This window comes from Equus quagga, chromosome 17 (assembly GCF_021613505.1).
Source record: "Equus quagga isolate Etosha38 chromosome 17, UCLA_HA_Equagga_1.0, whole genome shotgun sequence".
Classification (NCBI taxonomy): Eukaryota; Metazoa; Chordata; class Mammalia; order Perissodactyla; family Equidae; genus Equus; species Equus quagga.
The window spans coordinates 5,027,941-5,047,283 of record NC_060283.1 but is presented as its reverse complement, the minus strand read 5'-3'; the positions used below and the strand labels follow the sequence as shown (position 1 = coordinate 5,047,283).

General features: G+C 62.7%; 1 protein-coding gene across 7 annotated transcripts; it reads left to right on the top strand.

Annotated features, from left to right (window-relative positions):
- Positions 1-513: 513 nt before the first annotated feature.
- ALDH3B1 (aldehyde dehydrogenase 3 family member B1) lies at positions 514-19,189 on the top strand. 7 transcript variants are annotated; one of them, XM_046644427.1, is made up of 12 exons: positions 1,728-1,743; positions 2,825-2,908; positions 3,673-3,815; positions 5,997-6,159; positions 9,285-9,395; positions 9,492-9,612; positions 9,897-9,982; positions 10,516-10,597; positions 12,969-13,355; positions 14,060-14,226; positions 16,826-16,925; positions 18,544-19,189. In XM_046644427.1, exons 2-12 carry the CDS (start codon positions 2,840-2,842, stop codon positions 18,732-18,734), a joined length of 1,620 nt encoding a protein of 539 aa, XP_046500383.1. In that variant the 5' UTR covers positions 1,728-1,743; positions 2,825-2,839; the 3' UTR covers positions 18,735-19,189. The 7 variants fall into 7 exon arrangements, 6 of the variants coding, with proteins under 6 accessions (XP_046500386.1, XP_046500387.1, XP_046500385.1 ...); XR_006885844.1 differs by lacking the exon at positions 1,728-1,743 and having other exon boundaries at positions 14,086-14,226; positions 18,544-18,585; XM_046644430.1 differs by lacking the exons at positions 1,728-1,743; positions 2,825-2,908; positions 3,673-3,815 and adding an exon at positions 514-650.
- The last annotated feature ends 154 nt before the right edge of the window (positions 19,190-19,343 follow it).

Genomic DNA, 19,343 nt, shown 5'->3' with positions numbered 1-19,343 from the left:
ATCTTCCCATTGATCCTGAGTTTTCCAGGACAAGGATGTAACCCCCAGGCCCCACTGAGACCTTGGAAGTTTGAGGATCAACGGAGGCATCCAACCCAGAGAGGGCAGAGGGCAGGCCCCTGTTCCTCCCCAAAGGGCAGTGAGCCCTCAGACTGAGGGCACTTCACTGCCAGGCCGGGTTAGGACCCATGTGCCAGGCAGTCAGGCCTCTTTGGGGACCTCCCAGGTCATTCCTGAATTCAAGACAAGTTCAGGGATCGACCCTGCAGGGGCGTCCCTGGCCAGAGAGGAGCTGCTCAGGATCCTGCAACACCCTTTCCACCTACCAGTACCTCCCCAGGTGGGCCCCTGATTTGCTGTGTGGCCTTAGACCAGTGGCTGCCCCTCTCTGGGCTCGGTTCCTGGCTGAGGGCTTACCAGGCTCAGCCCTAGCCCAGCCCCTCCTGGCGCCGTCTCTGCCTCTGCCTGGCTCAGCTCCAGACAGCAGGGCAGGGCTGTCACATGCCGAGCCACGTGACAGGCAGCGGCTGGGGGCTCCATCCCACGCAGAGGACAGGCCCTCTGTAGTCCCTTACCCCTTCCCAACTGGCTGAAGCCTCCAGGGGCTACCAGAGCAGGTGGGGGCCAGGGGACCGCGCCTGCCCTCCCAGGTAGGCAAGGGGAGCGAGGCGGGCGGGGGCGATGAGGAGCATCTCCCGGGTGCCAGGTCGGCCCAGAGGCCTCAGGCCAGGATCCCAGGCAGACCCGGGGCACCGAGGCGGAGCGGCCGTGGCGGGCCCAGGGCGGCAGACACGGGGCGATGACACACAGGATGCTCCTGCCCCCACACCTGTAACCTAATCACCTGCCTGTCTGACAGCAGCTGCTGCTCCGGAATCATCCCCCTTTGTGCGGCTCCAACAGGTGTGCCGGGTGGGGACCAGGGTCAGGCGGAGGACAGGGCCCCTGGCACAGCTCAGTCACCTGAGGAGTGGGACCACAGGAGCCACCATGGTGACGCTTACCATCACGATGGCTGTCCTAGAAGGCGGAGGGTGGCACTCTTCCCCAGGAGGTGGGAGGGGACATCTGGGGATGGACACAGACCCCACTCCAAGTGACAAGCCTTGTGTGGTCAAGCCCTGTCCTCTCTCTGGGTCTTTATTGTGAAATGTCAGGCTGCAGGGGGACAGGCTCTGTGAGTGGGGTGCCAGATGTGGTGGGGTTGATGGACACACTCACGCGGAGGGCAAGGAAACTCAGGGGGCACGGAGTCAGCCTCAAGGATGTGTTTCCAGACTCCAGCCATCTTTGGATCTGACCTTGTCATTTTGAAGCTGGGAAACAGGCTCAGAGGGGCTGGGGGATGGAGTGGGGAGCAGGGCTTTCCTTGCTATTCCAGGCCACTGGGCCCCACCCCACACCGTAATTCCCAGGGCCACTGCCCTGGCCTCCCGTCCTCCTCCAGCTGGGCCTGGGTCCCCTCCAGGCCTCGGGCCGGAGACCTGCTGTGTGGCCCTGGCCTGTTGCTGGCCCTCTCTGGCCCCAGCTCCTGGTCTGTAGTCCAGGAGAGGACCTGGAGGCCCCTGAGGGAGGTGATGGTGAAATCTCGGCCTGCAGCCTCCAGCCGTCTCAGAGCTGTGGTCAGGCACGAGGCCAGAGCAGCCCCGCCCCGGGGCAGGCCCAGCCCTGGATGTTTCATAAGGCAGAACAGCGGGCAGACTGGGAACCGCCAGGAGGAAGGGCAGCTTGGCAGGACATCAGGTACAGTGTCCCAGGGAGGCTGGGCACGGAGCTGTGAGCGCTCAGGGCCCCGGGCCCTTGCTAGCAGGCTGGCTCAGGGACTCTGGGTTGCTGGCCGCTCACAGCCACATGCATAGACTGGCTTTCTCTTCCGCCTGCCTAGGGAGAAAGGGGAAGGAAGGAGGGACTTCCCTTTGCCCCGACCTACAAGAGCAGGAGAAGGAGGGGCTGAGGAGAGGCCTGGGGGTCCCTGAGGCCAGCAGGGACACTCGTTTGTCCCTGGGTTACTGCTCATCTTTAAGGGGGCCAAGGGCCCCAGCCCTGGACCCGGCTGCCCGAGGAGAGAATGTACCTCCATCCCTGGGGGCAGGCGGGTGTCAAGCATCCGTTTGGTAACACATAGCTCCTGGGCCCCACCATGCTTGGTGCCCACGCCGGGTGCCCAGGAACCGGTGCTGGGGAGGCACACGCAGCGAGCGTTCTGGGGAACGGACCCTGCTGGGGTCCAGGAAGGAGGAACCAGCCAGACCTGCTCTGCCCCTTGGAAGGACTGATCAGAGGGGCTTTGCTGGCCTCAGGGAGCTGGCAGCACAGCCTCTCAGTGGGCTGGGGCTGGGGTGGGCTCATCTCACAGGCAGGAGTTGGTTCTCAGCTCCTCATGGCCCCCGTGGGAGGGAGCCCCATTCCCGGGGCTTCAGGAGACCTGGTGCAAATCCAAGTTATGGCTACCCAAGGGGGATCAGATTGGAGACCCTGGGGGTGGGGACCTGTAGGGCCTTCGAGGAGGGTCCCATGCCCACCGCCCTCTGGCAGCCTGATGGGAGGCCCCAAGGCCTCAGACCACCGTATTTACCTCTCACCTTCGCCGGCTCTGCGTCCCTGCCCCAACCTGGGTCTCAGGTTAGCGTCCTTGGCTCCCTGGTATCCATGTGGGCCAAGGGCTCTCCCTCCTGAAGTAGCTATCCTTCTATCCATCTGAATGAGGAGCATTTAGAGCCACGGTCACTGGGCACTCACAGGGCTCAGCCCTGCACCGAGCACTTTCCGCTTGAATTCTCCTGACAGCACCGTGGGGAGCTACAAGTACCGTCCCATTTCGCAGGTGGCACAGTGAGCCATGGAGAGGCCCAGGAGCCTGCCCGAGCACTCCCAGCTAATAAAGGGCATTGCCGGGATTCGAACGCAGGTCATTGGGCCCCTGACACGTCAGACTGGGAGGGTGCTGTTGGAAGGCCTGTGGTATAGGTGGGGAAACTGAGGCAGAAAGAACGAGTGACTCGGCAGAGGTTGGGGGTGGGAGAGAGCAGGGGCCTGCGCCACTGGATAGCTCATTGGCAGGACCGGCCGGGGGCGCAGACTGGCGGTCAGCCGCCGTGGATTCTTGATGATGCTTTCCAGCCAGCAGACCTGAGTGCCCACCCCGTCTGTCCCCCTCCTCGACTCCACGCGGCCCCTCCCTGGGCCTCAGCTGCCTTCGGGGGCACCGTGCTGAAACCCACGCTGGCACAGCGCCTGGCACAGTCCGCGCCTGGTTACTACTATTATTAGAGAAATCCCTTCAGGGGACGTGGCTGGTCCTCCCCGGCCCCCAGGACAGGGGAAACAGGCCCATTGCTTGTCACCATTAAGTGATTTAGAACTCCTGCCCTGCTGTCACTCTGAACAGACACAGCTGAGCAGGTGGTTGAAGCTGGGGCTGCCTCAGCCCGCTGTGAAGATCCGTGTCCCCTGAGCCCCTGTGCCCACCAGCCCCTGGGACCACAGGGCCCACCCCGAGGAGGCAAGAAGGGGAGGTGGGTGGGAATTGTCAGGAATAGCGCAAACAGCACCACTCTCACCCTGGCTGGGCGACCGCTGACCTCAGCCACACGCTCTGCCTGCCTGGGTCTGCAGTCCAGGCTGGCCCAGAGGGGTCCCTTCTCCTGAGGACTCGGCCGCCCCTCTCCCCAGGGTCAGGCTGCCCTGCTCACAGGCCCAGGGTCCCCCCAGCTTCGCTCCTCTGCATGCCTGGATTGTGCCGAGCTCCCTGTCCCCCAACGAGCACCCCTCAAGGCCTCGGTCCAGAGTGACCAAACTGCAGGGGGCAATATTGGGTGAGTTGGCCTCTGTTGCCAGGAGATGGTGCTGGAATGTTCCATCTAGACCTCCACCCGCCCCCACAGAGCTGCCCCCTCAACCCTGCCCAGAGTTGCACCATTCCCCTTCCATGCCATGCATTTTTGTGGGTTCTGCAGAGGCTGTTATGAAAGGGCAAAGAAGCCTGGGTGGGGAGGCGGGAGGTGCGAGCACGGGTCACCATGGCATCCACGGGCAGAAGCCTGCAGGTAAGCGCAGGGCAGAGAAAGGACTGGGAGAGGGAGGCGGGAAGGAAACATCAGTTGAGGACTTAGTACAAGTCACCCTAGCTGACCCTTGTCGAGTGCTTACTGTGTACACAACAGCCAATGCTCTCTGCGGCATGATGTGGCTTAATCCTCAGAACCACACAGGTGCTTTTACCGTCCCCACTTCACAGACAAGGAATCAGGCAGAGAGAAGATGAGTGACTTGCCGAAGGTCACATGGCCATGAGAGGCAGAGCCAGAGGACGAACCCAGATGGTGGCTCTAGAGGCAGGCAGGACTCTGGGCTCCTGGGCCTTGGCACCGGCCAGCGCGCCCTCCTCCAAGAAGGAGGGTGTGGGGGGAGCGTGGGGCTGAGAGGCACTCTGACAATGTCCCCCTTCTGCTACACTGCCACCCTCTCTGAGAGGCCCGGTGCCTAGCCTGTGCCTGACCGGAGCAGGATGTCTGTGGGGTCAGCTTGGCGCCCAGCCACGCCTAGGGGGACGGTGTGGGGCTCCAGCCAGGTTCTCGGCCCACAGTGCCCGTCGGGCCAGGCCTTCCTGTTGGCTGGAGCAGGCTCGGCCCTCAGGGCCATGGAGCCCCCTGGAAAACTGAGGGCCAGAGTGACAGGGGCCACCTAACAACAACAGCTGGCAGCCTTGGGGCACAATGCCCTGCCCTGGGCTCAGGACCGGATGGCGAGGTCTCTTCCTCGGTAAACAGCGTGTCAGCTGGTGGCAGCTATCACCATCCCCAAACAGACCAGGAGACTGGGGCACGAAGGCCCAAATGATGAGTTCAATAGGCAAAGAGGAGCCTGCATTCCGGTCCAGTGGGAGGGTGGAGTGGGGGATAAAGACGGCCAGGGAGGTGGACAGGATGACGCCGGGTATTTATCACGCCGCGGTATGACCCAGTGTGGTGAGGAGCAGAGCCGAGGGGCCACCGTGAGAGTGTGTGAGGGAGTAATCAGAGCGAACTGCCTGGAGGAGGTGTCGGCCAAGCTGAGACCTGAAGGGAAGGGAGTCATAGAGGATGGGAGGAAAGGGTCCCCACGGGTCCTTGGCACCAGGCCGAGGAGCAAGTACGATGGAGACCTCCTCTGATGAACTTCAAGTAAACAGAGGAGGGCCCGGAGGAATGTGAGCCCCACCCTGCCTGATGACAGCATAAAGCATGACTGCCCCTCACCCCTCGCCCCTCCTCCAATGCTGTGGCCAGGGCTGGGGTGGGCAGCAGGGCCCCTGGGAGGTCTGGGTCTTCTTTCCCCATCTTGCTGGGAGCTGGGGCACAAGGAGAAGAGTCCACTGCCTGTGGTCCCCCAGCCCCCCGAGCCACCGCCAGCCAGCCTGGCCTCCCTGAGCAGCGCCGCCAGGCTGGGGGTGGGGGGACAGACCACCCTGTGTCCGGAATGTCCCAAAGTGGTGACTGCAGTGGCAGTTGGTGGACTGGCCTTCTACTTATCAAATTCTTCCTGGTTACGCCACTCCGGCCTGGCGGGGGGGGGGGGGGGGGGGGTGCTCCCTCTCCTGGAGGGGCACCAGAGTGGGGTGGGGGCCGTGGCTGCGGGCTGATTTCTGGGTGGCGGAAAGAAGTGTGGTCCCTGGCTGCCTGCCCACCCTGAGGGGCTGTGGAGTAGCTGTCCCTGAGCCCACGCCCAGGCCTGCATCCGCCTCGAGGTCCAGGACCCTCCCGTCCGCTGGTCAAGGGGAGTGGTCTGCGGGCCTGCCGGCGTGTGTCCGAGTGTGTGTGGGTGTGCGCTCGCGCGCGTGTGCAGTGCATGTTTATGGCGTGTGTCTGAGCGTGCCCCGTGTGTGTGTTGGGGGGGCCGCCCCAGCACTCTGGGGTTACCACGTGAGTCCCTGTGAGCCCACATGGGTGCAGGCAGGGCCTGGGGAGGGTGCCCACAAAGACGGGGGAGCCCCGGCCCACACTGCCGCCTCCCGGCAGGATGGACTCCGTCGGGGACACACTGCAGAGGCTGCGGGAGACCTTCAGCGCGGGGCGCACGCGGCCGGCTGAGTTCCGGGCCACCCAGCTCAAGGGCCTGGGCCGCTTCCTGCGGGACAACAAGCAGCTTCTGCAGGAGGCTCTGGCGCGGGACCTACGCAAGGTGAGCGAGTGGGGCAGGCGGGCAGGGGTGTGGGGTCCGGGACAAGGGGACGGGCATGGCAGCCTCCTCCCCAAAGGGAACTAAAAGCCTCACGCCCTTCCCTGGGCCATCCCCGGCTCTTCTCTCTTCGTCCCGTCACTCATTTCTTCATTCACTCAACAGCTCTTTATTGAGCACCGACTGTGTGCCAGGTTCTGTTCTAGGCTCTGAGGATCGACCAGAGAATAAAACAAAGTCCCATGCCCAGGGAGCTGGCTTCTGGGGGGAGAGTACAACACAACAGTAAATGAATAATTACACAGCATGTCGGATGGTGATGAGCACCATGGAGAGACACTCCCGGTAGGAAGGGGGCCAGAGAGGGCCAGGATCGGGGTGCTGTTTTATATGTGGGGGTCAAGGGAAGTTTCTCTGAGAAGGTGGCATTTGAGCAGAGATGTGAAGGAGGTGGGGGAAGGAGCCACACGGACATCACGGGAAATGGCAGGGGGCACAGCATGTGCAAAGGCCCTGAGGCAGGAGGTGATTGGTGTGTTTGTGCTTGAGGAGCAGCAAGGAGGCCAGCGTGGCTGGAGTGGAGCCAGGGAGGCAGAGACATACAACAGATAAGGTCCAGGGAGGTGGACTTCACACCATGTAGGGCCTCACAGGCCAGGAGGACTTCCACTTCCCTTGGCAGGGTGCGCGTCAAGGCCTCTGTCCAAACCCTGGAGGCCTGGGGGTTCAGCCCATGCCAGTTCCAGCAGCAGTCACAGCAGGATCCCAAGAAATGCACTTCCTCGTAGGCAGCCTCCCACCCCCTCAGTCAACAGGGCCCACCGGCGTGGTTGCTTCTGCCCTAGGACAGCTGTCTGGAGGGTCTTCTCTGGGCAAAATGTCCCCCGTGTTTGTACTGAACTCATCTTCGCCCCAACCCTGGGGTACATCCCAGGAGGGGCCTGGGGCCTCCTGAGCCCACGGATGGGACCCCACATTGACCCCTGGGGTGGTCCCTTGCTGCCCTCCTCCCTCCCTCCCTCCCTCGCCTTTCTGGTGGGCCTGCTGGCTCCACCCGGGTCCTGAGAGATGCCGGAACGGGTGGCGGGGGGTGTGGCCTTCAGTAGCCTCCTCAGGACCCGCCTGATTTTCAGGCACCTGACAGTGTCCGCCCGGTTTCCGGAGCAGTTGTGGACCTTGACACTAGTGTCTCGTGGCATCTGGGGTCGTGGGTCAGGGACACCCCCTTTCCACGGGGGCAGCAGAGGCTGGTGACAAGGGCTTGTCCTGAGGACTTGGCCTCCTGGTACCACCTGCTCCCTTTCTCAGTGTCCCCAACCTTCTGTTTACCATGATGCTCAAGACTGGAGCCAGGTGAGACCCAGGCTCCCTCATCGGCTGTTTCTGGAATCATCTGTTTTCCTATTTATGAAACCAGGCTGCCGACCACACTCTCCTTGACTTCCCAGCCCCAGAGGGGCCAGCAGTGCCTCCCTGTGGACATCATCCCACTTACCCAGCCTGGTCCAGGACAGAGGCAGCTCCGTGGGGACTGGCACCCCCCTGAGCCTCTGCCACTGCTCACCCGCTGGCCCGGCCTGTCCGGCCCCGGGGGGGACCTGACCCGACTGGCTGTCTGGTCTCTTTTCTCCGTTGGGCTCAGATTTCACCTCCTGCCTCTCATCCTGACTCCTCCAGGCTCCGGGAGCCCAAGCTGCACAAAGGGAGCAGCAGCCCAGAAAATTCCATCCAGTGCCTCCCTCGGGCCTTGCCAGCCCAGCCCCCCACCCTCCCCGCACACGCACGCAGCATGTGCCCTGCCCGCTCCGCGTGAATCCCTCCAGGTGGGGGCAGTTACCCCCAGTCACTCTCAGAGGAGGCTCAGAGAAGGCACGCTCTTGCCTAAGGGCGCACAGCCCAGGCTCTTCCAAAGTCACCGCCTCCAGCCAGGTTCAGTCGGTCCCATAAATCAGCCCAAACCTCACTCAGGTCACAGGCGACATCCAGGTGCAGTGGTCAGGCCACGTCACTCACTGGGCAGGGGCGCAGGTGGCGGACACAGGCATGGGAAGGCAGAGAAGGACTGGCGCGGGTGGCTTCTTCGCTCAAGGTCCCAGCGGCCTCTTCCTCAGGGCTTGGGCCTGGCCCTGGCCTTGCCACTGGCCTGCTGAGTGGCCCTGGGCAGGGTGTGCCCTTCTCTGGGCTTCAGTTCGTCCTCGCCGACCCAGCACCTTCCTCTAGCAGGGCTGGGTCTCAGGCATCGGGACAGCCCAGCTCTGGTGTCCCCGGCTGTGGGCCTCCCGCTGCCCGCAGCCCACAGGCTGGTCTCTCCTCCCTGGGGAGGCGGCACAGGCATCCGGGCCTGCAGAGATGGGGACAATGTCCCTCTTGATGACTGCCTCCTTCTCCCTCCTGCCCTGGAAATCTGACAGTGACCCCTGGCCCCTGGGCTGTGGGAAGGGATAGCGTTTACCCAGGGGCGCCTGTCCCTTGTGTCTCCTGCAGACTGATATCCACACAGTGGGCCACAGTGGGCCAAACAGACAGTCCTATTAAAACCAGTTGGATCCTGTCCTGCTCTGCTCGACATTCCTTCCCCTGCTGCCTGGCCCCAGAGCCTCGCCCACTCTGCTCCTTGCTAGTTAGGAATACAGCAATCCTGCGCCCACCTCAGCGCCTTTGCACATGCCATGCCCTCTGCCTCCAGGTATCTACAGGCTCCCTCCCTCCCTTTCTTCACTGCTCAAATGTCAGCTCATCCCAGAGGCCAGCACAGACAATCTTGTATAAAATAGAGCACACCCAGACACATGCACACACACTCCTGCCGTCTCTATTCCCCTCATCCTCTTCCATCTCTTCATTGCCCCCGTCACGTCCTAACACAGCAGTCAGTGCTCTCGTTATCACGTTCACGGTCCCCCTACAACGTCAGCGCCATGGGACAGGTTTCCTTCTGTTCCAGTCACCGCGGCGTTCCACCGGTGTACTGTACATGCTCACTGGACATGGAGAGAATGAATGAATGAATGAGTGAACGAGTACACAGGAGCAGGCCGTGGCTGGAGGAGGCAGTGCCCTCCCAGGGCTCCGGCCGCCTGCTGACCTTGGTCCCCGGTCCGAGGCCTGCCCCTGCCCCTCCCCTGCAGCCAGACTTTGAGTCGGAGGTGTCCGAGTTCAGCATGGCCCAGCACGAGATTCACCTGGCCCTCAGGAACCTGCGGGCCTGGATGAAGGATGAGAAGGTGCCCAGGAGCCTGGTGAGGCGGCCTGGGGTCAGGGCGGAGCCGGAGGGTGGTGCTGCTGGGCTGGGGGGGCTGGGCGCCTCGCCGCTCACCACCACGCTGGCCCCCCAGGGCACACAGCTGGACAGGGCCTTCATCCGGAAGGAGCCCTTCGGCCTAGTGCTCATCATCGTCCCCTGGAACTACCCCCTGAACCTGAGCCTGGTGCCCCTGGTGGGCGCCCTCGCTGCAGGTGAGAGCCAAGCTCCCCACTCTCATCTCCTCCCTCTGGACGGGGGCCACAGAGCCAGGGAGGAGCGGGGAGCTGGCACCAGCTGGCTAAGAAAGCCTAGTTCCCATGCGGTCCACCATCCCCGGGCTGTGTGACCTTGGGCCCCTCATGGTACCTCTCTGAGCCAGATTCTTCACCTGAAGGTGGAGTGAGGCAGGCGCTGCCCTGCAGGTGTGAGGACTGAATGGAGCCGGGGAGTGGCTACACCTCTCCCAGCTCTCGCCCTGCCTTGTCCTGCCCTGCAGGGAACTGTGTGGTGCTGAAGCCGTCGGAGATCAGCAAGAACATGGAGCAGGTCCTGGCTGAGGTGCTGCCCCGATACCTGGACCAGGTGAGCAGGGCCCAGGGCAGACAGACCAGACGCACTCGGGCTGATGAGGGTCAGGCAGGTTCCCAGGGGCTGGACAGGCTGTGGCATGGCCCCTCGGGCAAGACCTGAGTTCCAACCTCAATCCTGCCTCCTCTGGGTTATGTGGCCGTGGCCAGGCCACCACCCTCTCGGCCTCAGTTTCCCTCTGAGTAAAACAGAGGGGTGGCAATCACAGCTGTGCTCTGAGGAGCCCGTTTCCTGGGGGTCCCTGTCTGTCTTCTGGTCGCCCTGCTCCCCTGGCTCTGGCCTCAGCCCTCCCCCAACCCCACCAGGCCCCAACCTCACCCCTGTTGGGCTGGAACCGCTCACATCCGGCCCCCCCCGCCCGGGACCTCTCTGCTCCCTGCCTCACCTCCGCCAGCCCCAGCGGGAGCCCTGGTGAAGCTGGGAAGCTGGGTCAGGCCGGGCGGGGAGGGCGGTCCCAGGCCGGCAGGCCGCCCCCTGGGCTCTCAGGCCGGGGTCCCAGAGGGAGCCCTCGCCCGTCCGCCTTGCAGAGCTGCTTTGCGATGGTGCTGGGCGGGCCTGAGGAGACGGGGCAGCTGCTGGAGCACAGGTTCGACTATATCTTCTTCACAGGTGAGGAGCCTGCTGCAGGGGGCCGGGGGGACGAGGTGGAGGCCTGAGCCCAGCCCCACCCTCAGGGGTCCTGTCCCCAACTCTGAGAGAGGCCACAAGGGCCCAAGGCAGACGGACAGCTGGGGAGGATGGAGACTGAGGTGAGCACTGAGTGGTGCTCTCGGCTCCAGGACGGGCTTGCTCCTCTCTCCTAAAGCAAGCTTGGGGAGCAGGCTGGGACCCCTCGGGACCCATGACAGGGCTGGGCTAGGTCCCATCTCCCCGGCACGGGCCCCTCTGCCAATCACAATCTCATGAATCACAGCATCTACCCTTTCTGAGTGCCCTCTGCGTCGGGCGCTTATCATGACTCCACTGCCCCTCATCCACCGCCCCACCGCCCCACGGCCTTATCCACGACCCCACTGCCCCACGGCCTTATCCACGACAACCTGACCACTCCACGGCCTTATCCACGGCCCCAGCACCCCACGGCCTTATCCACGACCACCCCACCGCCCCACGGCCTTATCCATGACCCCACTGCCCTCCTTCTGGTGGGCTGGACAGATGAGGGGCCAGAGGCTAGGATGACAGAGCTGCAGTGCTCAGCCCAGGTCACCCTGCTGGCAGGCCTGATTTTGCTCCCAGGCCCTTGGGCAGAATGGATCTCAGAGGTCACCTGCCATCACCCTGGCATGTGCCTGAGTGACCCAGATACCCCCTAGCTTCCAGTGAGCAGCACGGAGTTTCTAGAGGAGACGAAAGGCCAAGGATGCATGTGGCCACGTTCCGGTGCCAGGGCCTGGAGAGGGGAGAAGGCGGGGACCCCCCAGCAGTGTCTGAACCTCCTTGCTGACCTGCTCCTGCCTCGCATGCCTTGTCCTCGTCAGAGCAGGGGACATGCTGCCCCTCCCTCTCCTCCCCAGACTCTGCCGGACAGGAGGGCGACTGCGGGAGCAGAAGACCGGGTCCTCAGCTGTTCCTGCAGATTCCTAGGGGGTGGGAGGAGCAGCAGAAGGATGTCAGCCCACCTTTCACCATCAGGCCCCACAGCTTGGTGGGCTCTGGCCTTGGCTCCCCAGGCTGGAGGTGCAGAAGCCAGGCAGACCCCAGGAGGCTGGCTTCCGGGCCAGGTGCCCAGGGTAGCCTGTGCAGAGGCCGGCAGACCAGCCTGGAACCTACTCTGCCAAGACCTCTTGACTTCTCCAGGCCTCACTTTCCTCATCTGTAGGACAGGGGCAATCCCTAAGTCCAGGCCTGTCTCGAGGACAAATGGACACAAGGAGAGCTTTAGTTAGAGCGCATGGCCTGGGGAGTATCCATTCATTGACTCACTCGCTGAATGGTTCCTGGGGGCCGTGCTGTGCCCAGCACCAGCCAGGCCCTGGGATAAGCAGGGACTATGGGGACAAAGGCTCCCGCCCTCACGGAGCTCGCATTATAACGGGCCAGTCGAGGGTGCATGGCCGTGGTAGGGAGGCGACAAGTGGTGGAATTCAACAAGGGGTGAGGGTCGGGAAGGCCTCAGACAAGGAGATGTTGGAGCAGAGACTAAAGGACCTGAGGGAGGGCTCTCAGGTGCAGGGGACACACGCGGGGCCTGGAGGGGAGGGGACGAGGCCGGGAAGCAGGAGGAGCCAAGAGCAGACGGGGGACTGCACTTTCGGCTCTCGCGGGCGGTGGTAGCCAGGAAGAAAGGCCAGGGTCGTCACAACAGACACGGCCACATGGGACACTGGGCTGGGGGGGGCAGGAGCATCTTGAGGTCCGGTGGACTTTAGGTCAGCAGGGGCTGAGTGGCGGAGGGGATGGTGAGCCCTGGGAGATGAACCCAAAGGAGAGGTGGGGACAGGCTGGGCCCTCCACTTAGAGGTGCGGGAGGGAAGCAACAGAGGGTGGCAGGGCTGCCAGGTTAGGTCAGAGAAAGGGGAGAACCAGCTGGAGCGGGACTCCGGCCTCGGGCGATAGGAGTCACTGAAGGTTCTAGAGGAGAGCGGAGAGGTGGGAGGGGTGCAGGGCGGCATGTTAGAGAGTCACCTGCAGAGGTGAGGCGGGGATCAGAAGCAGGGAGACCAGACAGGAGGCAGGGGGCTCCCGGACTTCCAACAAGGCAGGCCAGGAGAACGAGCAGGTGGCCTGGCTCACAGCCGGGCAGAACTCTGCGGAGACCCTGCACTGTGGGCCTGGGCCCGGGGGGAGACAGGACAAGGTCCTGGGGCAGCGACTGGCAAGGGGAGGCCAGGTGAGGGCTGCACCCATCTGACTCAATGGTCTATCCAGAGAGGCACAGGGCCAGGAGTGACCCCCCCTCGAGGGGTCCCAGCCCCCGGGCTGAGGCCAGCTGCTGGGTCCAAGCGACTGAGGGCCACTTGGGTGTGTCTATGCCCAGGGAGCCCTCGAGTGGGCAGGATCGTCATGACTGCGGCCGCCAAGCACCTGACACCCGTCACACTGGAGCTGGGGGGCAAGAACCCCTGCTACGTGGATGACAACTGCGACCCCGAGACCGTGGCCAACCGCGTGGCCTTTTTCCGCTACTTCAACACGGGCCAGACCTGCGTGGCCCCCGACTACGTGCTGTGCAGCCCCGAGATGCAGGAGCGGCTGCTGCCCGCCCTGCAGAGCACCATAGCCCGCTTCTTCGGCGAAGACCCCCAGAGCTCCCCGAACCTGGGCCGCATCATCAACGACAAGCATTTCCAGAGGCTCCAGGGCCTGCTGGGCTGCGGCCGCGTGGCTATTGGGGGCCAGAGTGACCAGAGCGATCGCTACATTGGTGAGTCGCGCTCTCCCCGCCCCCCAGGCTAAGGCCCTCCTGCGTTGGAGGCACAGCCGGGCCCCGAGTCTGGGCCCGGCCCAAGCCCTTGGCCCTCGGGCTCCCATGGCCCCACTGCCAGAGCCCCGCCTGATCGACGGCTCCGGTGCCGCGATCCCGTGACGCTAGCGGTCCCCATGCCACGGTCTGCGTCCGTGACCCCATAATGCCACACTCTGGCCCCAGCTCTGATTCTCTAAGCTGGGACCCCAGTGTTCCAGGGCCCCGAGTGCTCTGATTCCAAACTTCCGTCCCATGATCCGGGGCTCCCTGGGGCCGTGACCCCAGGTCCCATGAGCCCGCAACTCCTGGGTGCTGAACTCCTGTGCCCGTCCTGAGTGTCTGCTGTGCTGTGATTACAAAGCGGCCCTGTCTCCCAGGCCACATGGCACAGCTGGCGATGCTGCTGCTCTAACGGGCTGGGACCTAGGACTCCAGGGGTCTAAGATCCCGTCACCCCCCGACTGTAAGACCGAGGCTGAGGGGTTCTCTGGGCCCCGTAGGCCCTGGTCCCCTGGTCAGGCTGGGGAACCCCTCACGGTCACTTCTCAGGGGCTCTGGGGAGACTCCCCTCCCTAGAACCTCCCTGAGCCTGGAGCCCTGGGTCCCTGGGCGCTGCCCAAGGCCCCCACCACGGGGCTGAGCCGTCCCCTGTGCCTGGACAGCACCCACGGTGCTGGTTGACGTGCAGGAGACGGAGCCAGTGATGCAGGAGGAGATCTTCGGGCCCATCCTGCCCATCGTGAATGTGAGGAGCCTAGACGAGGCCATCGACTTCATCAACCGTCGGGAGAAGCCCCTGGCGTTGTACGCCTTCTCCAAGAGCAGTGAGGTGGGGGCTCAGGCAGGGCTGGAGCAACAGAGGGGCTGGACAGAGGTGAGGGCAGGTGCCAGCAGTGGACGGTGGAGTGGTGGCAGCCGAGGGGGAGGTGGCTCCAGCACCAGAGTGGACCAGGAGGCCTAGCGGGGGGGGTGGAATCCTGGCCCCTCTGGGATAGTCACAGGAGTTCTGGGATGGTGGCAGCCTTGCTCTGTCCCTGTCCTTTCTCTCTGGGAGCAGCCGGGCCCTCCAATCTAGGCCACACTCTCCTGGGCCTTCAGTGGGCAGCTCCCCAGGTCTTCTCCAGGGTCCAGTGTCCTCTCTCGGTCAGCCCCCGCCTCTCTGCTCATCCTTGTCATCTCGGCCTGGTGCCTGGGTCATGAAAGGCACACACAACGACCGGGGAAGGGTGCATGACCAGAACAAGCAGGCTGAGAATGAGCCCTGGGCCCCCACCCTACTCAAGCCCCGGGGCAGCCCGGGAGCCTCAGGACACGACTCCCCTCTCACCCAGCTCTCATGAGATCTTTCCTGGACTGGACAGGTTTTTTAAAATCAACTTTTTATTCTGGAGTAATTTCAGATTTACAGAAAAGTTGCAGACAGTCAGGGAGTTCCCATGTCCCCGGTGCCATTTCCCCATTTAAGGCCCCTCACGTTGGACACTGACATTAGTACATTACTGTCGACCACACTGCAGACTTGATTTGGATTCGTCAGTGGCATCCAAGCCAGGGTCTCACGTTACATTTAGTTGTCAAGGCTCCTCTGGCCGGTGACTGCCTCTCAGCTTGAGAAGTACTGGCCAAGTGTCCTGCAGAATGTCCCCCATCTCACTGGTCCATTGTTTTCCTGTGAAAGAATAACAGAAGCCAGGGCCGGTCTCTGCCCATCACATCAGGGGCACATGAGAGCCACACGTTACAGAGACGGCCAAGGTTGTGTCTGCAGGGGTCTCCACTGAGGAGTGACTATTTCTCCCTTTCCTTACTCTGTTCTTTGGGAGCAAGTCACTAAATCTAGCCCACTTTCAACACGAGGGGAGCGACAAATCTCTGCCAGCTGCAGGGGGAGTATGCACATTTTTTTTTTTTTTTAAAGATTTTATTTTTTCCTTTTTCTCCCCAAAGCCCCCCAGTACATAGTTGTATATTCTTCGTTGTGGGTCCTTCCAGTTGTGGCATGTGGGACGCTGCCTCAGCGTGGTCTGATGAGCAGTGCCATGTCCGCGCCCAGGATTTGAACCAACGAAACACTGGGCCGCCTGCAGCGGAGCACGCGAACTTAACCACTCGGCCACAGGGCCAGCCCCGGGAGTATGCACATTTACTCTCTGGCTTCTGTAAGAAAGATGTGTCTCTTGAATCATTTCTCTCCATGCGCATGGACTCGTGAGCATCTGCTCTATTCTCCGGGTGACAATCCAATTCCACTGTTTCTTTCCTCAAATTGTCCTTGCTCTGGGCACTGGCAGCGGCTGTGTCCCTGAGGCCCGCTGTCCTTTCTTTTCCAACCACGTCCTTCCGTTGGGTCTTTCCTTCCTTCCGGGTCTACAAGATGCTTTGGGTTCATCTTGTATTTTCCCGGCCAGTCCTAGCATCAGCCGTTCCTCTAAGGAGCCCTGGTTTATCCAGATAACGTGAACTTTAGGAACGCTACACAAGTGTTTTGGAAGTGGGGTCATCTGGCATAGCGGCTTTTAAGCTTTTCTGACCACCCAGCACTGGCCCCAGGACACAGAATGACACCTAAGACACACGTCCACCCCATATGACTGGCTCTCACTCCTCGCAAAGCACTGATGCTTTCTACTTCATCTTCTGGCATTGTCTTAAGGTGCTGGTCTCAAGGTGACTTCTGAGCCACGGGTCGGGGTCCACTCCACCCGCCATCAGCTAAGCCCTGACCCAGCCATTGTCTGAGGGCCACACGTTGTAACTAAATATAGTGAAGTTTTCGTCCAATGATTCTCTAGTCTCTACTTGCCTTTTTTCCCCTCTCATTCTTCAAATAGACCTGTAGGCTGGAGAGGAGGGGCCTGCATTGAGCCAAGCAAGGGCCAAGTTCGTGTTTCTAAAATACAACTCTGACCACATCACCACATCTAAATGTCCCCTGTGCTGCACACCACGCAGGCCCCTCTACCGCTTCCCTGCCCCTCGGCCGCGCCCCCTGCCTTTCACCTGCCTGGGGACCCTCTTTCTTGTCTCTGCCAGAACCACTCCTGACCCCGCTTCAGACTCGGCAGGCACATCCCATCCCTCCCGGGACGCCTCTCTGAGTCGCCAGAACCTCACCCTGCACTCTCCCTGTCCCCGGGCGACCGCTGGGTTTCCCGCCTCACCTCGGGCCAGAGTCTGTGTCCCCAGCACCCTGCAAGGGCCACATGCAAGTGGATGCTCAGGAAACATGTCTCTGGTTGGGGGCTCGGTGGCAAGTTGCTACACAACCACGCCTGTCCCCCCACCCGCTTCAGCTCACGCAGTGGCCTCAGACCCTGGAAGGGGTTCCAGGGCCCTGAGCGGGCCGGGCGGGGCCCCTGGGGCCCGGGGGTAGGCTGGCTGGCCTCCTGCTGCCCGGCCTCGAGGCCTCATGGCTGTTTCTCTCCCAGGTGGTGAAGCAGGTGCTGGCCCGGACCAGCAGTGGGGGCTTCTGCGGGAACGACGGCTTCATGCACGTGTCCCTCGCCAGCCTGCCCTTCGGAGGAGTGGGTAGGTGCCAGCACAGCCCAGCGCCGCCATCCTGCTCCCCTCTGCAGTCTGGAGCGGAACCTTCCAGACCTGTCTGCATTTCCATATGTAGGAGGACCCACAGATACGCAGCTCAGGTTGTTTTCAAACACCACTGTGACCGCTGGCCACTGCCTGCCACGGCTCTTCTCCCGAGAGCACGGCTTCCAGGCTGCCCGTCGGCACGCACAGGGCGGCCTCGCGTGTCCTCTTGATCCCGTGGTGAAGCTGCATGCTGTTCCTTTAACCCCGCCCATGGACTGAGGAGGCCAACCCTCGGCATGTCACCCCCCCCAGGAGACAGGGGCTCTTGCCAGCTCCGCCTGCCCCTGGTGAGGGAGGACGCCCTCAAGCCCCAGCAGGCCCCATGACAGCTGCAAAGTCCTCACCTCCAGAGCAGGAAACTGTGGGGCTGGTCCTAGCAAGCCCAACGGCTGTGTGATCTGGGGTAGCCACTTCCCCTCTCTGAGCCCACCTCCTCCTCAGTGGAACGGGAGGGCCAGAGACTTGAGGTCCCTCCACCTGTCCAGACTTGGCACCAGAGTAAATGACCAGGAGGGCCTGCACCCTCCCTGGAGAGCAGCCGGTGCCCCAGGAGCACACGGCGGGCTGAGAGCTGCCACTGTGGCAGTGCAGGCCCCCAGGGCTGGGCACCGCTGCTGTCCCTGGCTCTGGAGCCCCCTGCCCCCAGCCCGCCTGGTTGCCCCTTCTCCAGTCCTAGCACTGCCTCCTCAGGGAAGCGTGGGGTCAGTCTTGGAGCCCATCTGACCCTGCTTCGACCCTGCTGGAAACTTCCACCGCTCCCAGGCCCCTTGGGATCAAGCCAGGCCCCCATGACTCCCAGCTTCCTGAGGCTGGTTCTTCCTGGTCTGGCCTCTCTCTTCAGTTCCCTGCCTGCTGCCCTAGCCACGCAGAGCTCTGCACAGGTCCTAACATACCACAGGTCACCCACCTCCAAGGCTCTCTGAGTTGCCCCAAGCCTGGGTCCCTCTTGCCCCAACCCACCCTCTTCATTTGGTCAACTCCACATTCCTCAGGCCTCACTCACTCCAGGAAGCCCTCCCTGATTACCCCCAACTCCACCAGGCTGGGTCCCCTGAACTTCCCAGTGCAGAAGCTGCCTGGTCCCTGACTCCCTCCCTATGTAGACGCTGAGGCCTCATAACAACACAGCACTTACTGGGTCCACAGGTCTGAACACTCACCCAATCCTCACAACTCTAGGAGGTGGGTGCCATTGTCACCCCATGTCACAGAGGAGAGGAAGGCGAAGTCACTTGCCCAAGGTGACACAGCTAGTTCAGAGCTAGGACCAACCCCAGGCAACCACTCTGGCGTCCACACTCTTGAGTGCTGTCTACCTCCCTTGCCCTAACACCTGGCACGGAACCTGGTGTCCCCAACGTTTACTGAGCTGGTGCGAGGCTCAGGGTGAAGCCTTCATCCACAGTCTCTCATAACTAGCCCACTTTACAGATGGGGAAACTGAGGCTCGGAGGGGTGAAGTAGCGCACCCAGACCCGGCAGAGCCCAGGTCTGTCTGACGTCACTTCGGCTGGCCACTGAGGGCCTGACTGCCATGTCCCATGCCACCATACAGGTGCCAGCGGGATGGGAGGATACCACGGCAAGTTCTCCTTCGACACCTTCTCCCACCACCGCGCCTGCCTCCTGCGCAGCCAGGGGATGGAGAAGGTTTACTCCATCCGCTACCCGCCCTACACGCCGCGCAACCTGAGGATGCTGCTGGTGGCCATGGAGACCCGCAGCTGCAGCTGCACCCTGCTGTGAGCCCACCTGGGGCGCCAGGGCACCAAGCATCGCTCCCGGCTCACGTCTGAGTCCTCTGCTGCTGCGGCCACCTGTGGCTGGTGGAGATGTGGCCTGGGGTCCAGGGCACAAGGAGGAAGGCCCAGCCAAGGCCACAGCCCAGATCTGTGCTTGCCCTCCTCCCTCCTGGGGCTTTCCCCTTCCGCCTCTGGCCCTCAGCCTCCTCCCTCAGCCGCCCCTCTGGGGTGGGGGAGCTGGGAGACAGCGCAGTAAGCTGCCCTCCCACCCCCACGCTGGCCACCAGTGTCCTGGGAGAGGAGGGGAGACGTGGGCACCTCTGAGTCACCCCCTTCCTGTGGAGGCTGCAGCAGAAGGGGCCCTGGCATCTGGTCCAGGCCACACGGTGGACCCCCTGGGACCTGGGCCTTTGTGTGAGTAAACTTGGGAGCTAAATAAATACAAGCTGCTGACCCTGAGCTCCAGGAGTCCCGTCCTCATTTGGCGGGGCAAGGCGACCTCTCTCTTCTCTCCCCACCCCCAGGCCAGGCTGACAGACACCTGCAGCGGGATGTCCCAGCCTTCTGCGTGCGCCTTTCAGGAGCTCTGAACCCACTCTTGTCCCCCAAGTGG

What these genes read in the sequence shown, in the direction of transcription:
- ALDH3B1 (XM_046644427.1), top strand. Translation starts at nt 2,840, where the DNA reads ATGGAGAGGCCCAGGAGCCTGCCCGAGCACTCCCAGCTAATAAAGGGC. An exon ending in ACTGCAGGGGGCAATATTGG is followed by an intron (nt 3,816 to 5,996) that starts GTGAGTTGGCCT and finishes GCCTCCCGGCAG; the next exon opens with GATGGACTCCGTCGGGGACA. An exon ending in TGCCCCGATACCTGGACCAG is followed by an intron (nt 9,983 to 10,515) that starts GTGAGCAGGGCC and finishes TCCGCCTTGCAG; the next exon opens with AGCTGCTTTGCGATGGTGCT.